The sequence below is a fragment of the Heterodontus francisci genome, chromosome 6 (assembly GCF_036365525.1).
Source record: "Heterodontus francisci isolate sHetFra1 chromosome 6, sHetFra1.hap1, whole genome shotgun sequence".
Classification (NCBI taxonomy): Eukaryota; Metazoa; Chordata; class Chondrichthyes; order Heterodontiformes; family Heterodontidae; genus Heterodontus; species Heterodontus francisci.
Window position 1 is genome coordinate 68650469 of NC_090376.1, and position 23930 is coordinate 68674398.

The 23930-nt window shown below is 42.4% G+C and overlaps 1 protein-coding gene across 5 annotated transcripts in view; it reads right to left on the minus strand.

Annotated features, from left to right (window-relative positions):
- LOC137371369 (mitogen-activated protein kinase kinase kinase kinase 4) overlaps positions 1-23930 on the minus strand; it is a 386728-nt gene that overhangs the window by 121915 nt on the left and 240883 nt on the right. For all 5 annotated transcript variants that reach the window (XM_068033852.1, XM_068033851.1, XM_068033850.1 and 2 more), the window contains exons 9-11: positions 19489-19567; positions 7091-7266; positions 4982-5054 (exon numbers count right to left, since the gene is read on the minus strand). In XM_068033852.1, the coding sequence (XP_067889953.1) occupies positions 4982-5054; positions 7091-7266; positions 19489-19567 (328 nt within the window). The remainder of the gene's footprint in view (positions 1-4981; positions 5055-7090; positions 7267-19488; positions 19568-23930) is intronic.

The window sequence follows — 23930 nt, forward strand, 5'->3', positions numbered from 1 at the left end:
TGGTGTACCACAGAGATCAGTGCTGGGACCCTTGCTGTTTGTAGTGTACATTAATGATTTAGACGTGAATATAGGAGGTATGATCAGTAAGTTCGCAGATGACACAAAAATTGGTGGTGTCGTAAATAGTGCAGAGAAAAGCCTTAGATTACAGGACGATATAGATGGGCTGGTAAGATGGACAGAGCAGTGGCAAATGGAATTTAATCCTGAGAAGTGTGAGGTGATGCATTTTGGGAGGACTAATAAGGCAAGGGAATATACAATGGATGGTAGGACTTTAGGAAGTACAGAGGGTCAGAGGGACCTTGGTGTACTTGTCAATAGATCACTGAAGGGACAGCACAGGTAGGCATATGGGATACTTGCCTTTATTAGCTGAGGCATAGAATAGAAGAGCAAGGAGATTATGATGGAGCTGTATAAAATGCTAGTTAGGTCACAGCTGGAGTACTGTGTACAGTTCTGGGCACCATACTATAGGAAGGATGTGATTGCACTGGAGAGGGTGCAGAGGAGATTCATCAGGATGTTGCCTGGGCTGGAGCATTTCAACTATGAAGAGAGACTGAAAAGGCTGGGGGTGTTTTCCTTCGAGCAGAGAAGGCTGAGAGGGGACATGATTGAGGTATACAAAATTATGAGGGGCATTGATAGGTTAGATAGGAAGAAACTTTTTCCCTTAGCGGAGGGGTCAATAAACAGGGGGCATAGACTTAAGGTAAGGGGCAAGAGGTTTAGAGGGGATTTGAGGAAAAGAATTTTCACTGAGTGGTTGGAATCTGGAACGCACTGCCTGAAGAGGTGGCAGCGGCAGGAACCCTTGCAACATTTAAAGAAGTATTTAGATGAGCACTTGAAACACCATAGCATACAAGGCTACAGACCAAGTGCTGGAAAATGGGATTAGAAGAGGTAGGTGCTTGATGGCCAGTACAGACACAATGGGCCGAAGGGCCTGTTTCTGTGCTGTATGACTATGACTCTCAGTCTGCTGAAATTTGCTTGCAGCAGTTGGAAAGCAGTTCCCCAGAGCTTTTCCCAAATTGGATCGTGCTTTTTTTCTTTTTTGCCTCACTCAGTAGATTGCCTGGCTTTAGACGGGAGAGTGGGATGGGATGGGTTTAAATGATGTGTGTAAATTCACCCCGTGGAACAGGACAGGCTCGATGGGCCAGATGGACTTTTCTTGTTATTTCTTGTATGTTCATAAACAATTAAGAACTTTGAGATCTCAACACAGATTCAATGCAAAAAAATTTTATAAACGGATTGTTTCTATGATACAGCTCAAGTTTTGAACGTTATGGTTTGACTTCAATAAGAGTACAAAATAAGCAAATGAGTAGCATTAGTATCCATTTTATACATTAAGACTTACTATAATTTCCGCAGAACTTATATGAACTTTCCTTTGCAACAACTTTACTTTGTTAGCGACATTTGCTTTTCATGTGGACACAAGTCAGATTGACTTGTGATGAGGCGCTTGATGACATAGAATTAACGACAGAGAAACAGGCTATTTGGCCCAACTAGTCTGCATTGGGGTTAATGCTCCACATAAGCCCATCACCCTACTTCATCAACCTTATCAGCATATCTATTCCTTTCTTCCTCATGTATTCATCCAACTTCCCCTTAAATGCATCAATGCTATTTGCCTCAACTACTCCATTGTGGTGGCAAGTTCCATATCATAACTGCTCTCTGGGTAAATAAGTTTCTCCTGAATTCCTGATTATATTTATAAATGACTGTTTTCTATCTATGTCCCCTCGTTTTCGACTCCCCCCACAAGTGGTAACATCTTCTCTATGTTAACCCTGTCAACCCCTTCCTGATTTTGAAGGCCTCTATTAGGTCACCTCTCAGCTTTCTCACTTCTAGAGAAAGGAGCCCCAGCCTATTAAGTCTTTCCTGATAGTTGTAACTTCACAGTCTGGCATCATACTTGTAAATTTTTATTAGTTCATCTTCTTACAAACCTGATCTGTGTTCCAGAGCAATTGTGGTAATCAACTACATTTTCCAATTTCCTGGTTCCATGCCAAGAAATATTGGGGACATCACACACTTGACAGGAGCCAATGGTTAGGTTACATTTAAGCAGAAATGGTTTCCAACTGCATGTAAATATTGAACATCGCTACTTTTTAAAAATTCATTCATGGGATGTGGGCATCACTGGCTAGGCCAGCATTTATTGCCCATCCCTAATTGCCCTCGAGAAGGTGGTGGTGAGCTGCCTTCTTGAACCGCTGCAGTCCATATGAGGTAGGTACATGCACAGTGCTGATCAGAAGGGAGTTCCAGGATTTTGACCCAGCGACATTGAAGGAATGGCGATATAGTTCCAAGTTAGGATGGTGGATGACTTGGAGGGGAACTTGTAGGTGGTGGTGTTCCTATGCATTTGATGCCGTTGTCCTTCTAGTTGGTAGAGGTCACATGTTTGGAAGGTGCCTTGGTGAATTGCTGCAGTGTATCTTTTAGATAGTACACACGGCTGCCACTGTGCGTCGTGGTGGAGGGAGTGAATGTTTGAGCATGGGGTGCCAATCAAGTGGGCTGCTTTGTCCTGGATGGTGTCGAGCTTCTTCAGTGTTGTTGGAGCTGCATCCATCCAGGCAAGTGGAGAGTATTCCATCACACTCCTGACTTGTGCCTTGTAGATGGTGGACAGGCTTTGGGGAGTCAGCAGGCAAGTTACTCGCTGCAGGATTTCTAGCCTCTGACCTGCTCTTGTAGCCACAGTATTTATATGGCTACTCCAGTTCAGTTTCTGATCAATGGTAGCCCCCAGGACGTTGATAGTGGGGGATTCAGCGATGGTAATGCCATTGAATGTCATGGGTGGATGGTTAGACTCTCTCTTGTTGGAGATGGTCATTGCCAGGCACTTGTGTGGCAAAGACGTCTGCAAACGCGACATGAAGTCCTGTGACATTGATCACAAGTCGTGGGAGTCAGTTGCCAGCGTTCGCCAGAGCTGGCGGGCAGCCATAAAGGCGGGGCTAAAGTGTGGCGAGTCGAAGAGACTTAGCAGTTGGCAGGAAAAAAGACAAAAGCGCAAGGGGAGAGCCAACTGTGCAGCCCCGACAAACAAATTTTTCTGCAGCACCTGTGGAAGAGCCTGTCACTCTAGAATTGGCCTTTATAGCCACTCCAGGCGCTGCTCCACTCACCACTGACCACCTCCAGGCGCTTACCCATTGTCTCTCGAGATAAGGAGGCCAAAGAGATGTGTGGCACAAATGTTATCTGCCCAAGCCTGGATATTGTCCAGGTCTTGCTGCATTTCTACACAGACTGCTTCAGTATCTGAGGAGCTGCGAATTATGAACATTGTGCAATCATCAGCCAACATCCCCCCTTCTGACCTTATGATTGAAGGAGGGTCATTGATGAAGCAACTGAAGATGGTTGGGCCTAGGACACTACCCTGAGGAACGTCTGCAGTGATGTCCTGGAGCTGAGATGCTTGACCTCCAACAACCACAACCATCTTCCTTTGCGCTAGGTTTAACTACTAGGCACCAGACAGAGCAGACGTCAGTCCTAATATACATTTACATGAAATATATGAGTATACTTCAATGTACAACTGGGAACTTATAGACAATTGAGAGTGAATGTCCATCACTAATAGAGGTTGGTCACAGAATGACCCTTGATCTCTGATGACAGCCCAGTACCTAATTCATGTTGACCGTTTCTGGCAAACCCCTCATGCTGGCGTGCAATCTAATAAGGTTGTCCAGCTGATGGGGCAGCGATCCAAACAAAATTAGAAATTCAAAAATAACTGATGGTAGCCATGTCCACTGCCAGTTCCAAAGTACATCACCTAATAAGTACAAGGACTGAGGAAAGCAAGAAAATGGACCCACACAAGCGTGCTGACAGCAGGCTAAGAATCTTCCACATTCACTTTGGATTAGTAAGTAAAGTATTATACGATGTGATATTTACACACCCTATAGATGATGTCCCCAAATATAAAATGTACTTTCCACAATAATTATTTGCTGTATTTTGTTAGTTATTGGTCGACTGTCATGAGAGATACAGGAAGCCAATATATATATCAATGATAAAAGTATCTTTACATTGTATCTGAAATTAACATCCTGTTTTTCTCACTTTATTGAAATTTGATGCTTGGTCCTTTCATGGACTTAACCACTCTGTTCCCACAGAAAGTCAAGATAATTTACAGTTCCTCCATATTTGTACGATATTCACAACAAGTCACAACCATAGTATTAAGTTTCTCACACCCGGTCCCCATTATATTTTAAATCTTCCTCACTTGCATGATAAAATCCTTTGCTGTGGAAGAGAAATTGCCACAAAGATGCAATTTTTCAGCTAAATCTTCAGGTTTCACATAACCTGTGGCAACTCAGCAAGGTTAGATACAGGTTATAGTGTTTAAAAGTAGACTTTTGCGGTGAAACAGAACATTGGTGTTGCATCAGTTGCGCACAAATTCTCACACGATAAATTCCAACTCTCCACCACCAGAGGGAAGTGCAGAATAGAAAACAGGCCCAATTTCCACAGGGGGGGAAGAGAGGAGAAATAAAAAAATGCAGCCGGGAAGATAGAGAGAGAAGACAAGTAACATTGTTGACCGAACTAATAATCAGCTCAAGGGTATCATGAAACTGTGATAAAATTACCTACCCAGTCTCTTAGCCAGGGAACAGTGTAATTCTGCCAGAACTCATTATTAAGGTGGCAGAAAATACAATGAAAAGCAGAATCTCGATGCAAGGGAGTAACAAAGGCTTATGGAAGTGAAAATTGAGAAAAACCCAAAATGTGCAAGAGAAAGGGAGTTATCCTATTGCAAAAACATACGGCCCATATGGGGCTTTCTTGAGATTTTTCCAGTATTTACCCAAAAAACACACCAATTCTAGTCTTGTATAAATCCAGATAGTACTGTGTAATCTTAACGAAGCATTGTTACCTTGGCTCTCCTTCTTGCTCAGGCAACTCCTCCTCTTCTTCTTCACTCCCACTGTATTCATATTCAGTTTCATCTAAATTAAATTAAACGTTATGCGTTACAGCAATCATGTCAGTCTTGAATAAATCACTTGCATTTTTGTTTGGGTAGGGGAGGAAGGAGATGAGTGTTAATTACTGGGCATGGCAGGAAGAGGCAGGCATTTTCTTAACTTAATGACATCATAGAACCATGCAGCACAGAAGGAGACCATTTGGCCCATCATGCCTGTGCCAGCTCTTTGAAAGTGCTATCCAATTAGTCTCACTAAAGTTTTCCTTTTCAAGTTTAGATGCAATCCCCCTTTGAAAGTTAATATTAATATTTAGAAAGTTACTAGTTACTCTGTTATTTAAGACGGACAAGGGGGGGGGGGGGGGGGCAAGGGGGAACCAGAAAACTATAGAACAGTTCACCTGACATCTGCTGTTGTGAAATTGCAAGCTATAATTAAGGGTAGGGTGACTGAGCACTTTCAAAATTTTCAGCTAAACAAAGAGATACAAGACAGATTTGTAAAGGACAGGTCAGGACTGACTGAATTTTGTGAAGAAGTGACTAAAGTAGTCGACAGGGGAATGTCAATGGATGTTATTTATAAGGCGCCCCAGAAGGTATTTGATAAAGTCCTTCATAAGAAGCTGTTAGCCTAAGTTGAAGCCCATGGAATTGAAAATTAGAAAATTGGCAGAGTAGCAGGATACAGAGGGTAGTTTGCTAAAGCTAAACACAACACTCAAACTGAGACCCAACCAATAATTTATAAAGATTTAGCACAACTTCCCTGTTCTTGCATTATATTTACAAAACCATGGATCCTGAACGTCTTTTTTCCAAAAAAAGCTGTATCATCTTGTCCCACCATCTTCAAAGTTTTATGTATGTATCTCTTTCTGCACCCCCTTTAAAACTGCACCATCTAGCTCCTTCTTGCAAAATGCATCAAATTACACAGATATGAATCACTGCTTTATAATGCTGCTGCCTCAGGTCAATTATCTAACTACAAGGGTACTACAAGATATCCCAGCCATATAATTCCAAGGTATGGATCGATGATGCCTTAGTGGTAAAGGAATGAGCTATATTGTCTTCAGGTATGGGCTACTCTAAAAGGTAGCTTTATAGAGAAAACAGAAGTGTCTTTTCAATGTAGAAGAGCCATTTGAAGAGCATTTTGATGAAAAAGAACTGTTCACTCCTTAGGTGAACCTGCCAAAATGCAATGTGAATACTGTAGGGTTACATTCCACTATTTCATGTTTGACCATAATGAGATGATAAAGAATATATTAAAATTGATGGTTTGCAAGCTTTTGTGAATGGAGTCTAATGACTGTTCTTACATTTCTCAGAGCCCCCTCTTATTTATTTAGAGATACAGCACTGAAACAGGCCCTTTGGCCCACCGAGTCTGTGCCGACCATCAACCACCCATTTTTACTCATCTTACACTAATCCCATATTCCTACCACATCCCCACCTGTCCCTATATTCTCCTACCACCTACCTATACTAGGGGCAATTTATAATGGCCAACTTAGCTATCAACCTGCAAGTCTTTTGGTGGTGGGAGCAAACCGGAGTACTCAGTGAAAACCCACGCAGACACAGGGAGAACTTGCAAACTCCACACAGGCAGTACCCAGAATTGAACCCGGGTCGCTGGAGCTGTGAGGCTGCGGCGCTAACACCTGCAGCGCTAACTAACCACTGCGCCACTGTGCCGCCCATAATTTATAGCAGGACACTTAGAAAAATTCATGGTAACCAGCAGAGTCAACATGCTTTTGTGAAAGGGAAATCATGTTTAACCAATTTATCGTCGTTATGTGAAGAATTAAAATGTACTGTGGATAAAGGGGAACCAGTAGATATATTGTACTTAGAGTTCCATAATTGTGGAAACAATTTCAAATGCATATGCATGACTGTGCAGGTTAAAATGCTTGCCCTGGTCAAACAGGAGTAATGTTCTAATGCATAAAGTTATTTTATACTTGGTAACTCAAGGTGCCCACAATCAATATTAAATATTGTTTCGAAATTACATCAAATTGCACCGCATACCTTTTTCTCCTCTCTTCTTCCTTGTTCTGTCAATATGATCTTTCAGCTGGATTCGAACTTGCCGTTCATTTGGCTGGTCACGGATAAATGGATGTTTTAATAGGTGTTCGGTTGAAGGTCGCTGCATGTAATTCTTCACCAAACAGCTCTCAATAAAGCTAAAAAATTTCTTTGACCTGAAAATTTGTAGAAAAAAGTTGTACTTAAATGGGTAAAGATCCGGAATTTAATTTGAGAAAGGATTATTTTTTGTCCATTTCTTAATTCTTGCTGGAACTCTAGTTTGTATACCCATCAGCTGAGCTGACATTGTTCAGAGGTCTAAAGAAAGTCCCCGGGTCCTGAAGGACTTCATCCTAGGGTCCTAAAAGAAATGGAGAGTGAGATAGTTGATGTATTGGTTTTAATTTTCCAAAATTCCCTAGATTCGGGGAAGGTTCCATTAGATTAGAAAATAGCAAATGTAACTCCTTTATTCAAAAAGGGAGTGAGACAGAAAGCAGGAAACTACAGGCCAGTTAGCTTAACATCTGTCTTAAGGAAAATGTTAGAAGCTATTAAAGACGTTATAGCAGGACACTTAGAAAAATTCAAGGTAACCAGCAGAGTCAACATGTTTTTGTGAAAGGGAAATCATATTTAACCAATTTATCGTCGTTATGTGAAGAATCAAAATGTACTGTGGATAAAGGGGAACCAGTAGATGTATTGTACTTAGAGTTCCATAAGGTATTTAATAAAGTGTCACATCATAGGTTATTGCAGAAAATAAAAGCTCATGGTGTAAGGGGTAACATTTTAGAATGGACAGAAGATTGACTAACAGGAAACACACAGTAGGTATAAACGGGTTATTTTCTAGTTGGCAAGATGTAACGAGCTGAGGCCTCAACTTTTTACAATTTATATAAATGACATGGATGAAGGGACCAAAAGTATGGTTGCCAAATTTGCTGACGACAGATAGGTAGAAAAGTAAGTAGTGAAGAGGACATAAAGAGGCTGCAAAGTGATATAGATAGGTTAACAGGGTGGGCAAAGATCTGGCAAATGGAGTATAATGTGGGAAAATGTGAAATTGTCCATTTTGGCAGGAAGAATAAAAAAACCATATTATCTAAATGGTGACAGATTGCAGAACTCGGAGATGCAGAGGGATCTGGGTGTCCTCGTGCATGAATCGCAAAAGGTTAGCATGCAGGTACAGTAAGCAATGAGGAAAACTAACAGAATGTTAGCTCGGAGACAGAGCGAGAAAGAGAGAGGAGCACGTCAGGAGCGGAGGTTTAAAAAGCGCACAAAAAGCCCCAAGTCGGAGACTAGAGACAGAGCGAGAGAGACAGAGCGAGAGAGACAGAGCGAGAGAGACAGAGCGAGAGAGACAGAGCGAGAGAGACAGAGCGAGAGAGACAGAGCGAGAGAGACAGAGCGAGAGAGACAGGACCACAGCGGGAGCAGCAGGAGCGGAGCAGGGAAAAATCGAAAAGTGACACCAGAGTGATGTCACAATCAATAGTGAGAACAGGGAAACAGAGACGCTGGCGTGAGCATACATGTAGGCTTTTAATTTAAATTTCAGTCAAACATAGCATCAAACATCACAGGCAAGCAGGTAGGTGATTGGTTTGGGAAGAAGCTACCTGTTTGGTGAGTAAGTGATTAAGGTCCATTCTCATTCTAACATTTAAAATAGGAAAGGAACTAGTGGTAAGCTGAATAAAATATATAAAAAAAGGAAAATAAAGTAAAGAATTGAATAAAGTATTTAAATAGTTAATTTAAACACATTAAGGATGGCAGGACAGGTGATGTGTCACGTCTGCAGCACGTGGGAGCTCCTGGATGCCAGTGTGATTCAGGGCAAACACTTCTGCAATAAGCACTTGCGGCTTGAAGAGCTTCAGCTCAGAGTTATTGAACTGGAGTCGGAGCTGCAGACACTGACAGATCAGGGACGGGGAAAGTTACCTGGACATTTTGTACCAGGAGGCTGTCACACTCCTTAGATAGGGTCTTCTGATTTGGTTAGTGGTCAGGGACAGGAGTGTGTGGCTGCAGCTGAGGCAGGTAAGGGGACCCAGAGGGCAGGAGTGCAGGAGCCTCAGCCTTTGCGATTGTCCAACAGGTCTGAGGTTCTTTCAGCTTGTTTGGATGAGAGTGCGGTCTGCAGGGTGGATGAGCATCTGACCATGGCACCATGGTACAGGAAGCCATTCAAGTGGGGGGAGAAAAAAGGTATCTAGTGGTAATAAGGGACAGTATAGTTAGGGGGATTGATACTGTTCTCTGCAGCAAAGAGAGAAAGTCCAGATGGCTGTGTTTCCAGGGTATGGGACATTTGCTCAGGGCTGGAGAGGAACCTACAGCTGATGGGGGAGGATCCAGTTGTCGTGGTCCGTGTAGATACCAACGACATAAGCAGGACAAGCATAGTCAGTATGAGGAACTAGGCGCCAAATTAAGCACAGCCTCAAAGATAATAACCTCTGGATTATTAACTGAGCCACGTGCAAATTGGTATCGGGCAAATAAGATTAGAGAAGTTAATGCGTGGCTCAAAGACTGGTGTGGTAGAAGTGGGTTCCGGTTCATGGGGCATTGGCACCAGTACTGGGGAAAGTGGTGGCTGTACCGTTGTGACGGTCTACACCTGAACTGTGCTGGGAACGGTGTTCTAGCGAGCTGCTTAATGAGGGAAGTAGAGAGGGTTTTAAACTGAATAGTGGGGGCAACGGATCAAATTTGGGAAGATATGGTAAATCAAGGAGTAGAGACAAGTCAAAAGAGAAAGGTATTAATATGGGAAATGATAGACTGTAACAGGAAGGGGCAGAGCGTACAAATCTAAGTGTACATCAACAGATAAGGCTAGAGGTTACGAAAATAAAAGGACAAAACTAAAGGCTCTGTATCTGAATGCATGTAGCATTTGAAACAAAACAGATGAACTGAAAGCGCTAACAGAAATAAGTACGATCTGATAGCCATTACAGAGACATGACTGCAGGATGACAGATTAGGACCTGAATACTGAAGGGTACATGGCATTTAGGAAGGACAGGAAGCTAAGACAAGGTGGAGGGTAGCTCTATTAATTAATGATGGTATTAGCACAATAGAGAGGGATGACCTAAGTCCAGAAGACCAGGATGTAGAAGCAGTTTGGGTAGAGATGAGAAAACAAAAAGGCAAGAAGTCACTTGTGAGAGTGCAGTACAGGACACCTAATATTAACCACACTGTAAGATGGGGTATAAAGGAAGAAATAATGGCTTGTCAGAAAGGTACAGTGATAATTATGGGGGATTTTAACCTACATATAGACTGGAAAAATCAGATGGGCAAAGGTAGCCTAGATGAGGAGTACATAGAATGTTTTCGGGATAATTTCTTGGAACAATACATTCTGGAGCCAACCACAGACCAGGCTATACTAGACCTGGTATTGTGCAACAAGACAGGATTAATTAATGACCTCATAGTTAAGGTGCCCCTAGGTAGCAGCGATCATATGATTGAATTTTGCATGCAGTTTGAGGGAGAGAAGAGTGGATCCAAGACTAGTATTTTAAACTTAAATAAGGGCAATTATGAGGGCATGAAAGCAGAGCTAGCTAAAGTGAACAGGATCAGGTTAAGGGATAGATCAATAGAGATGCAAAGGCAGACATTTAAGGGGATATTTCAGAATACACAGAATAGATGCATTACAACGGGAAAGAAAAATTCCGAAGGTGGGACCCGCCATCCGTGGTTAACTAAAACAGCTAAAGATAGTATCAAACTTGAAGAAAAAGCCTATAATTGCGCAAAGATGGGTGGCAGGTAAGAAGATTGGACAGAATACAAAAAACAACAAAGAATGACTAAAAGATTGATAAGGAAGATAAAATTAGATAAAGACAGTAAGGGTTTCTATAGATATTTTAAAAAAGCAAAGAGTTAACAAAGTGAGCGTTGGTCCTACAGAAAGTGAGTCTGGGGAATTAATAATGGATAATAAGGAGATGACAGATGAATTGAACAGATATTTTGCACCGGTCTTCACTACTGAGGATACAAATAACATCCCAGTATTTGCTGTATGTCAGGAAATGGAAGGGAGGGAGGAACTCAAGAAAATTGCAATCACCAGGGAAGTGGTACTGAACAAATTGTTGGAGCTGCGGGCTGACAAGTCCCCGGGTCCTGATGGACTTCATCCTTGGGTATTAAAAGGAGTGGCAAGTGAGATAGTTGATGCATTAGTTTTAATTTTCCAAAATTCCCTAGATTCGGGGAAGGTTCCGTTAGATTGGAAAATAGCAAATGTAACTCCTTTATTCAAAAAGGACACAGAAAAAAGGAAACTACAGGCCAGTTAGCTTAACATCTGTCTTAAGGAAAATGTTAAAAGCTATTATTAAAGACGTTATAACAGGACATTTAGAGAAATTGAAGGTGATCAGGCAGAGCCAACATGCATTTGTGAAAGGGAAATCATGTTTAACCAATTTATTGGAGTTCTTTGAGGGAATTTCATGTGCTGTGGATTAAGGGAACCAGTGGATGCATTGTACTTAGATTTCCAGAAAGCATTTGATAAGGTGCCACATCAAAGGTTATTGCAGAAAATAAAAGTTCCTTGGTGTAGGGGGTAATATATTGGCATGGATAGAAGATTGGCTATCTAACAGGAAACAGAGTAGGCATAAATGGGTCATTTTCTGGTGGGCAAGATGTAACGAATGGTGTACCACAGGGATCTGTGCTGGGGCCTCAACTTTTTACAATTTATATAAATTAGTTAGATGAAGGGACCGAAGGTATAGTTGCTAAATTTGCTGATGACACAAGATAGGTAGGAAAGTAATTTGTGAAGAGGACGTAAGGGAGCTACAAAGGGATATAGATAGGTTAAGTGAGTGGGAAAAGACCTATCAAATGGAGTATAATGTGGGAAAATGTGAAATTGTCCACTTTGGCAGGAAGAATAAAAAAATACCTAAATGGTGAGAGATTGCAGAGGGATCCGGGTGTCCTAATGCATGAATCGCAAAAGGTTAGTATGCGGGTACAGCACGTAATTAGGAAAGCTAATAGAATGTTATTGTTTATCACGAGGGGATTGAATACGGCTGTACAGGGTATTGGTGGGCCCACACCTGGAGTACTGTGTACAGTACTGGTCTCCTTATTTAAGGAAGGATGTAAATGCGTTGGAGGCAGTAAAGAGAAGGTTTACTAGACTAATACCTGGAATGGATGGACTGTCATACGAGGAAAGATTGGACAGGCTAGGCTCGCATTTGCTGAAATTTAGAAGAGTAAGAGGCGACTTGATTGAAACGTAAGATTCTGAGGGGGTCTTGACAGGATGGATGTGGAAAGGAAGTTTCCACTTGTGGGAGAATCTAGAACTAGGGGTCACTATTTAAAAATAAGGGGATGCCCATTTAAGACAGAGATAAGGAGAAATTGTTTTCTCTGAGGGTCGAGTCTCTTTGGAACTCTGCTTCCACTGCCTTTTGAGGAAGAGAGTCTTCGAATATTTTTAAGACAGAGGTAGATAGATATTGATCAGCAAGGTGGTGAAAGGTTATCGGGGGTAGGCGGGAATGTGGATTCGAGGTTACAATCAGATCAGCCATGATCTTGTTGAATGGCGGAGCAGGCTCGAAGGGCCGAGTGGCCGAATCCTACTCCTAATTTGTATGTCCGTATGTAATTAAGTTTTAGCATTTTGTTTCAACTTAAAAATGACTATTCATATCTGTACACAGATAGTATCTACGGTGAATGCTATCTTCAAAGAAGCCTTCACTCACATAAAATTCGATTTTTTTATAGCTGCACAAGATCACAAAATGTCCAGGTACATTTTCAGGTAAATATGCACAGCACAAATAGCTTCTCTAGCACTTGCAGCACAAGAACCTCATGGCAGCTTACACACTTAGCTATCCCACAGCTCTGTATAGGTAAGTGAGATACTGAAGAAGAAATGTATACATGTTTGTCATCATCTATGAATCTGAGGCTCACAAAATTCATTTGAATGTTGCACAGGCCTTTGGAGGTCAAGAATAATCCCAACACTGAGCAGCATTAGCAAAGATGAACAGATACCTACTGCCCTGCGCTAGAATTTTAATTAGAAAAACAATTTTTTAAAATGTGAAAGCAATATAATTAACACAAATTCAAAATAATTGTTCCGAACATTTATAAATACATTATATTTTGTAGTAGCCCTTAGAATAAGTCTCAAAACAGTCTGAGTGGATCAAGGGCTGGACTTTGCCAAAGGACTCAATTACGGGACAGCAACCCACAACTGGCTGCGGCGGGACATCGGCTGCAATCTTCCCAGAGGCGACCAATTAAGCCGCTGCTTCCGGAAGCCCTGTCCAATTCAGGACTGCAGGCAGACCAAGGAGCCAGCAGGCCCAATAGGAGGGCCTGCAGCGATGTCCGTCTGGCAGCCCCACCGGGAGAGATTTTTTTATTTAGATTTAGAGATACAGCACTGAAACAGGCCCTTCGGCCCACCGAGTCTGTGCCGACCATTAACCACCCATATATACTAATCCTACTCTAATCCCATATTCCTACCACATCCTCACCTGTCCCTATAATCCCCTACCACCTACCTATACTAGGGGCAATTTATAATGGCCAATTTACCTATCAACCTGCAAGTCTTTTGGCTGTGGGAGGAAACCGGAGCACCCGGAGGAAACCCATGCAGAGACAGGGAGAACTTGCAAACTCCACACAGGCAGTACTCAGAATTAAACCCGGGTCGCTGGAGCTGTGAGGCTGCGGTGCTAACCACTGCGCCACTGTGCAGCACTGCTGCTGCAGGTGGGAGAATGCGAGGATGCCTCAAGATAGAGTTATAAAAGCGTAAAAATATAAGTGTTGCCACAGCTGCCAGGCCAGTGTGGAGCGGAATCTGTGGCCACAGCTGTGGCCATCTTGCGCCTGCAACTCGGGGTGGGGGGCGAAGGGGGTGGTTGGTAGAATTTAAAGAGGAACTCGCTGGTCCAGGCCGCCTCCAGGCAGAGGGCAGGTTTCGGCCTCAGTGGGGCGGCCCATCCACCATCAAGATGATCCCGGCAGCATCACTAATTTGACCCCAACTGGGAACTTAATTGCGCCTAATTAGCTATCCACTGCTACCAGGCAGTGCTGGTCAGACCCCATCTCTAGCAAGATCGCTCAGTGGTGGGATAACATCGGGAAGCCACCCCGAGGCAAGATTCTCTAATTTTGCTTCCAGTCTTTGTGTGTTAGACAGGTGGGAAATGATAGGGATGGTTTCCCCTCCTTCAGCTCTCAACTGACCAAGGAACGCATTTTTAAAAAAAATGTTTTATCCCAAGCATTTTAATGGTCAACAAACAAATACCAGGTTTTCTCATAAGTTTAAAAGAAAGATAAATGATTATACAACATCCGAAAATGTACACAACCTCACCCACTCTCTCACACATACAGATACACACACACACAGGAAAAGAGAGAGATTAAAAGTTAACATGTAGTTAGGTCTGATAGTTTAAAAGTCTCCTCTGTTTAACTTTCATTGCCCCAGGGTGAAGACTTGAAACTGTGCAGGCCTGTATTCCTTTCCCTTGTTCACTGAAGACAAACCTGGGAGGTTTAGGGAGATGGATGCGCTGCTGCAGACCTTTGTTATACTCCAGCCAAAGCTCAGTGCCAAAGTTCTGGTATGATTTCCCAGGCAGGGAGTTGAAGACCCAAACTTGAATCACTGTCTATATGTCGTTCAAAGCTGCAGGGTCCTGTCTCTTCATTGGCATAGATGCATCTCTCTCTCTTCTTCTGGCTTTGTCTCCCCAGCATATACATTTATTAAGCTCCTTATCAGAAACCTTGTTTCTGTCATGTGACCAGAGTTTCTTTCTCATTGTTCTCATGAATGGTGTCTGATGGTGAAGCCATTGTTAGACAATGGGGTCTGGGTGTTACTCATCTTCATTCCACCTCGATAAAGTGAATTTTTCCATACCCATTCTCGAGTTTGAATTTGGAGTCACCTTGTCTGCAATACCATTGTTAACCCAACTGGTTAGCCATCAACACAGAACGGGTCGTTTACAGTTTTATGTCTTCTCCAAGGCTTGTCCAGGCATGAAGAGTGGCTCAGAGTTCTTCCAATTTACATGTGCATTAGCAGTACAGGATAAGGTCACCTGACCTCAACTCCATTTTATTTTGTAGGAAAAGTGTCCGTTTTAATTCATAAGTTGATTATATAGTTCATAATTTTTCCTTGCGTGTGTGCGGGGCTGGGAAACATTTAGGGGATAGAGATCGTGGTATCATATGGTTTAGGTTAGCTATGGAAAAGGACAAGGAGCAAATCAAGAGTAAAAATAATTAATTGGAGGAGGGTCAATTTCAGTGGGGTGAGAACAAATCTGGCCCAGGTAAACTGGAATCAAACACTGACAAGCAAAACAATAAAGGCAGCCCATTATTTTGTTAAAGAGGAAATGGTTCAGGTACAGTCAAGATCCATTCCCATGAAGGGGAAAGGTAGGACAAACAGAGCCAGAGCTCCTTGGATGACAAAAGAGATAGAGAGCAAGATGAAGCAGAAAAAGGGGGCATATGACAGATGTAGTAGTCGTGGTGATCGGCACAAGGGTGGATCCTCTGCTCATTTCTCCACACCTCACAGTCCTGTGCTTTCCTCTTCTGTTGCTCGTATGAGCCTTCCACTTTTTAACTTCCATGAAAAATGAGCAATATGACTAGGGACAAAGTGCATGAGATGGTTTCCCGTTGCATTCCTCATGTGCACTTTAAAGGAAGCACAAGTCCTCTTCCCGAAGGATCCTCCACCTTTAAGTGGATGCTGCACCTCGAAGTTCGAGCTCATCCGCCATCACCGAAAATTCGCTTGTTCTGCCTTTGGCCATGGCTCGTAACCCTAAGCATGGGACCCTTATCTGGGACGACTCACAAAAGGGCAGGATGACCACCGCTGAAGTCTCAAAAGACCGTTACCCAGAGGGCAGGTTGATAATGCAAGTGAGAACCAGCCTGAATACAGGAAGTTCAGAGGGGAAGAAGCAAAGAGAGAGTATGAGTATTTCTCAGCAACTAAATAGTAAAAGGAGGGGAGGGGCTGATTAGGAATCAAAGAGGGGATTTGTGAATGGAAGCAGAGGGCACGGCTGAGGTACTAAATGAGTACTTTGCATCTGTCTTCACCGAGGGAGAAGATGCTGCCAAAGTCACAGTGAAAGAGAAGGTAGTTGAGACACTGGATGGGCTCACAATTGCTAAAGAGGAGGTATTAGAAAGGCTGGCTGTACTTAAAGTTGGTAAGTCACCAGGAGCAGTTAAGACGCATCCGAGGATACTGAGGCAAGTAAGGGAGGAAATTGTGGAAGTACTGGCCATAATCTTCCAAGCCTTCTTAGATACAGGGGTGGTGCAAGAGGACTGGGGAATTGCAAATGTTATAGCCTTGTTCAAAAAGGCTGTAAGGATATGCCCAGCAACCATAGGCCAGCCAGTTTAACATCAGTGGTGGGAAAGTTTTAGAAAACAATAATCCAGACAAAATTAACAGTCACTTGAGCAAATGTGGATTGATTAAGGAATGTCAGCATGGGGATTTGTTCAGGGAAAATTGCGTTTAACTAACTTGATTGAGTTTTTTGATGAGGTAACAGGGTTGATGAGAGCAATACAGTTGACGTGGTGTACATGAACTTCCAAAACGCATTTGATAAAGTGCCACGTAACAGGCTTGTCAGCAAAATTAAAATCCATGGAATAAAAAGGACAATAGCAGCACTGATACAAAGTTGTCTGCCTGATGGGAAACAGTAATGGTGAACAGCTGTTTTTTGGACCAGCCATGGGTATAACGTTAGTTTCTCCAGGGGTCAGTACTTGGACCACTGCTTTTCTTGATATATATTAATGGCCTAGACTTGGGTGTGCAGGTCACAATTTCTCAATTTTGCAGATGACATAAAACTTGGAAACACTGGGAACTGTGAGGAGGATAGTAATAGTCTTCAAGAGGATATAGACAGGCTGATGGAACGGGTGGGCATGTGGCAGATGAAATTTAATGCAGTGAGGTGATACAGTTTGATAGGAAGAATGAGGAGAGATAATACAAAATATACAATTCTAAAAGGGGTGCAGACAGGGCAGGTTGAGAAAGCCGTAATCAAAGCATAAGCAATCCTGGGCTTCATAAATCGGGGCAGAGAGTACCAAAGCAAGGAGGTTATGGTGAACCTTTACCAAACACTCGTTCTGCCTCAACTGCAGTATTGTCTCCAATTTTGAGCACCACACTTTAGGAAAGATGTAAGGGCATCAGAGAGGGTGCAGAAAAGATTTACAAGAATGGTTCCAGGATGAGCAACTTCAGTTACTTGGATTGATTGGAGAAGCTGGGATTCTTTTCCTTAGAGGGGGAGCAGGAGAGATTTGAGGTGTGCAAATTATGAGGGGGTTGGATAGAGTAGATAGGGAGAAACCGTTCCCGTTGGTGGAAGGATCGAAAACCAGAGGACACTGATTTAAGATGAATGGCAAACGAATCAAAGGTGACATGAAGAAAAATATTTTTACACAACATGTGGTTAGGATCTGAAATGAACTTACAGAGTGGAGGAAGATTCAATTATAGCTTTCAAAAGGGAACTGGATAATTAATCTGAAGAGAAATATTTACAGAGCTACAAGGAAAGCGCAGGGGAGTGGGACTAGCTGAGCAGTTTTTGCAGAGAGCCAGTACATACACAATGGTCCGAATGGCGTCCTTCTCTGCTGTAACCATTCAATGATTCTAGAGAAAAGGTCAAGTGGTTAAAACAATGAGTTACTAATCCATTGTGCCAAGAAAGCAATGGTGCGAACCCTAGACTTGCCAGAGTGTATTTCCTGATAAAGTTTTGGGATGTGAGCTATATGAAAACCTGCCACACAGAAGCATTTGTATTTTCTTCAAATAAATTATCCCATCTCAATTGACATACTGAATAACGGAACTCCCTATGATATGGTTTATTTGGACTTCTGAAGCCTCTGACATGATCTAACATTAAAATCCATTGGAGACCAGTTAATGCAGAATTGCAATGCAACATCTGAATGGAGAGTGTTGGGGGAATTGAAGGGACTGGTTGGATTACCACAGATGTTGCTGCTTGGAACTTACCAACATAAATGATTTGGACATAAAAACAAATTATTTTTAAAATGTTCATAGGGTGTGAGCATCGTTGACAAGGCCAGCATTTACTGCCCATCCTAATTGCCCTTGAAAGGTGGTGGTGAGCTGCCTTCTTGAATCCCTCCATATGCTGTAGGTATATCCATAGTGCTGTTAGGGCGTGAGTTCCAGCAACAGTGCAGAAATGGTGATATGGTTCCAAGTCAGGACTGAGTTGCAAACTGGTCAAATCTCCAGACAACACAAGTAGAGAAAGCAGTAAGGACAAAGAATCAATTTATAGGATTTAGATCACAGAGTCAGAGTTATACAGCAAAGAAACAGGCCCTTCACGTCTGTGCCGGCCATCAAGCACCTAACTACTCTAATCCCATTTTCCAGCACTTGACCTGTGGCCTTGTATGCTGTGGCGTTTCAAGTGCTCATCTAAATACTTAAATGTTGTGAGGGCTACAGCCTCTACCACCTCTTCAGACAGTGCATTCCAAATTCCAACCAAGTTATCAAGTTATATATTTTCGGGTAGAAAAAGGGGAAATTAAATTTAATACTGAAGAATTCAAAATATGAATGCAGAGAAGAATCAGCATCACAAGTTTTAAATGAAAAAAACAGTAGAATTAGCTTTCAACAAATCATTAATTTCATGGACGTTTTTGTGGAAGGTAAATTTATCATGCAAAGTGTCAACTGAATCAGTAGGTTAGGATACCTGCAATTTTCCAGTACAAAAAGATATTTCATTAAAAAAAATTGCTTCATATATATGCAAAATTCCTAAGAATAGAAATATACATTTAAAATGAATATGCAGCTAGAGAAGTACTAATCAATTAGAAATCTGAAAAACTTGGCACTTGGGTTCAAAACAGGATGGGGCAAAAAAGACCACTAAATTGAAAAGGAAAAAACACTTGCAACAGAGCACCAAAAATTAAACTGCTATTGTGCAAATGTAAGTCCAGTTGATTTCATTAAAGTTGCACCAGCCATGAATTAATCAAGCTATTGTTTTGTACCAATGTTGTACTGATCTCACTCTCATTCACAGCACCCTTTCATTTGCACTTTGAAAATGCAATTTGGTCAACAATGAGAATTATTAGATGCTGAAAAGTGAAAGAACTGAATAAAGCAATTAAACTGCTCAAACTTTTCCCACTGACACAAATGTACTAACCATTTCTTAGACTTCAGTCGTGGGGGTGGATTCCTGGGAATGAGGAAGAGTGCTCTCATTGGGTGCATGTCGCAGAGGGCTAAAAGTAGAAATATATAAGAACAGTTGCCTGAACTATAATACTTCATCAAATAAAGATAACAAGCTAACCAAAGCAAAATGAAAATTCATGATTTATTTCATGAAATTTAAATCATTCGAGGTTCATCTGTCAATTCTTCCACCCACTCTTCTTTCCTCTAACCTGCTCTGCAAGTCAAATGGATGTTCAGATTTTAGCTCAGAAATTATAATGAAACTACATTTTTGTCAGGTCAACAATCACTGTCATTTGTATTCTTAGCATCTCACAAATTATATCTTTAGACCATCTCTCATTACCAACTTGATAAGGGGTAAGGGAGTGCTGGGGAGAAAACATTAACACTAGATATGAATATAAATTAGCCAATAGGAATTGTGTAAAATTAATTCAAGAACAATCTCCACTTTTCTCTCCATGCCAGTGGAGAATGCTTTCAGCCTCGCTTAGACCTGTGCCTTTAATTTGGCCTTATTCTATTTTTAAAAAAGGTTTTTTGCAGAACGATACCAACCCAGTAATTTTCTTGTACCCTTTTCTCCAGATCAAAAGTGGTTTGGCATTTAACTGATAAATCAGGTTTGCTCAAGAAAGTATCAAATCAGCCAATGTGTCAAGACATGACTGGCATGCTAACTAGTGTAGTATGACAGCAATATCCAAAAAAAATTTGTTTTTAAAAAATCTAATTCTAACCATTGCTGGTTATTCACATTCTCTTTCCACTATAGGGAAGGAAACAAATTATAGTTTTATCCAGACTCAGTAATATGATCTGATAACATTAGGTTTTTATATCAAGTGGGCCACATTGGATCTTTCTTTCATGAGTAAACTCAAAATGACACGGTTCTTTACCACAGTATATTGGTTGTGTTAATTAAGTACTGATATTGTGTATGCACCAAAAATGTTTTAATGAAAAACAAAATAGTTCATGTATCTCTGCTGAAAGGTCGAGTTAATGTGGATGTGCAATGAATTACACTTACAAGTCCCAAGTCATATAAAACACAGAGCTCCTCTTCTCCAATATTACAATGGCTATTGGATAGATCAAAGAGGGAGGCTATTCAATCCATCTTAGCTAATGCATCTGTAAATAAATTCCATCATGCCATCTGTCTATTGAATGGGTTTTTGCTTCTGCTAAAGTACCAGAAAACCATTCCAAGTGTTGATCATCCTTTGAGAAGTTCTTGCAGACATTTGTATCAAACTTTCCTTTCATCAATTTTAAGATAGCCCTCTGCTCTAGTATCATGCTTTGCTATGAATCAAATAGTTAAATTTACCTCACCCACACTGCTTAATATCTTGTGTACTGTAATAAGTTCACCTGCCTTCAAGACTGTGGATTCTGTTGCCTTTCCTTACAACTCAATAATTTGATGCTATGGATCAGCCTAATTATTGGATCTTTTTTCCACCTCTATAGTTTAAATGTTCTCCTTATGTCTCAGTGATCAAAACTGAATAGTATTCAACTGAAGATGTAGTCTGCACAGTACATCTTCTGATTTATACTTAATTGACCCAGCAATGTAACATTCTATTTGCTTTGCTTATTGCTGTACTGTGGTGACTTGACACTTTAGAGCTGAATTTATCACTCACAGATCCCTTTCTACGTCATCTTTCACTATTTCCATGCCATCAACAGTACCTGTGGCATGTGCATATTTAGCAACTTTTACTTGTTCTTATTGAATTTTCTCAGCCAACAGTTTATCTACCAGTATTTGCAGATCTTATCTGACTACTTTTGCCAGTGTCTCAATACTTTAGTGTGTCTCCCCTACTGACCCCATCCACCACCAACCCCCCACCCCACCACCCGCCTCAGTTTATGTACAAATTTTGTTGGAGTTTCTGAACACAAGTAATTAATCTCATTACTAGAAACAGTAAGCCCCAGCATGGATTCCTGGAGCACTCCACTCAGTCTTCCTCCTGCCTGCCACCTGACATGAGTCTCTGAACAAGTATCTGCTACTTCCATTCCTTCAACCAATTTTTTATCCAAAACTGGGGCTGGATTTTCGTTACAATCCGCCTCCGGTGGAAAACTGATTCAGATTTTCAAATGGGTAAGCCCTTAATTGAGATGGAGACAGATTTCCTGTCCACTTAAAGCCAGTGGAGCCGAGAATGGAGGTGGGTCAGATCAAGTGTGGGGTTCATGGAGATGCCCTACAGCAGCCATCACTGACACTGCTGGTTGTCCCAAAGGAGAGATTGATGGTTTGTGCCAAAACCTTCCACTGTACTAGAGGATAGTGAGATGTCACAGGGGAGCTACAGGTCTGGCACTAGGGGCATGGAAGACCTTTGCTTCATTGATGCTGACCTGGATATGATGCTGTGAAGGAGAGGAGGGAGGTTCTCTTCCTGGAGGGTGGCAGGAGCAGGCCATCTCATCGTGCAGCAGGGGCACCTCTCTGTTCAGTGTTATCCCCCTCCTCTCCTTCTCCTACCTCCTGCTCTTCCCCCAATGACCTGTCTCCTTCCGGGGCCTTACGGTCAAGGTCTACACCTCACTGGGGGCCCATGTTATGAGAGCGCAACAGAGCACCACAATGACAAAGACCCTTGTAGGAGGATATTCGAGGATTTTACCAGACTGGTCGCAGAAGCCCGATGGCCTGCTGAGCAGGTGGAATTGCTTGTATTGCCTCCGTGCCTTTGTCTGAGGTTTCTGTAGAGCACTCAGTAGCCACCTCTTCAAAGGATTTTCTTTGTCCCCTTGGATTCATCCATGCACTTTGGGGGATGGAGTGCAGATCTAAAGTAGCTTTGCCTGGCGGAGGATGAAAGAGTCATGGAAACTGCCAAGAAAGCAAGTGCACACATGGAGGAAGCTCCTGTTGTGGTCACAGACCAGTGGACATTGAGGGAGTGGAAGCCCATCCTGTTAATGGATCTCATTGGCTGGTTACTGCGTACAATCGATGATGCCCTGCATCTGAGGGAATCCAGCGACGGAGACGAAACCCAATGCCCTCTATGCCTGTGTAGGCCCATCCATGTCCAAGTGGATGTGGTCCTCCGCCCTCCTGAATATGGCATTCGTGACCTGCCTGATGGTGTGATGAGCTGGCAACTGCGAGATAACACCTAGATCCACAGCTGATCCCTGGAATGATCCGGTTGCATATAGAAATTCTGGGTGATGGTGTGAATTTGATTTGAATAGGAGTAGTTTCCTAAGGCATTGGTATTCTGTCATTTGCAGGTAGCTGACTCTTAAGCAGTAGACCTGATGTCTAGGGTGGTGCCTTCTTCCCATTGCAGCCCCCCGCTGTGCTCCTCTGACCTCCTGCTGTCCAGGAGGTTGCAAATGCTGCAGCTCATCCTGGCTGCTCGGTCCAATGTCAGAGTAGCCTGTTCCCATCTGACTTCCCTCAGGCAGGCTTTGTGCATTCAGCAGGCCTTCCTCTGCTAACCCCAGCTGCCCAAGTGATGCCAGCGGCCTCAATTCCCTCTCTGATGCCTACCACTCACCACTGAGAAAAGCAAGTCTTCCAGCTCCAGCAATGGCTGCTCTGTGGCACTTTTGGAGTAGCTGAACTTTAATGTGGGCCTCTGCATTAAGCAAATCAGCACTTCCCAGAGCCCTCATGGTCCCCCACAACGTTCTCGACTAGTACACCCTGCCATGTTCCAGATGGGGCATTTCCCCCGATCCCTTCCTTTGAAAATTGTAAATTGCTGCTGACAGGCCTGTTAATGAGCTCAACATGCACTTAATTGGATGTGAGAGGGATTGCTGTTCCCTCCCTCCTGGCGTCCCTTTAAAAATGGCTTTGTGTTTCAGAGGCAGTGAGACCCAGTGCCGACCTCCGAGAAGGCAATCTTTAAACTGCATGCGCACGAGATCCCGCCCCAAGTGGGCTATAAAAATCCGACCCTAGGTTTTTATCCTGAATTCTCACTACTCAATTTCAGTAGCAGTCTTTTATAAGGAACTCACCACCACCTTCGCAACAGCAATTAGCGTTGGGCACTAAATGCTGGTCTTGCCAGCAATGCTCACATCCCATGAACAAATGAAAAAAGCTTTACTGGAAATCTAACTGCATTATACCACATGGTTTTGCCCATCCATTCAGAGGTCAATTCCCAACAAAAACAGGTTCTACAGTCATGTTGGCATTTACTAGCTTACTCAAACAGGTAATCATCAAATTTGGTCATAGTAACTTGTTCCATTATTTCACTCATTTCTGAAGTTAGGCTGCTACAGTTGCCCAGATTATATTTGCCCACTTTCTTTTTTTTTAAATCTAGTAGGGCCTCTCCAATACTCAGTGATTCCCTCATGATCATCAACACATGACAAGTTTCATCCTATATTCTT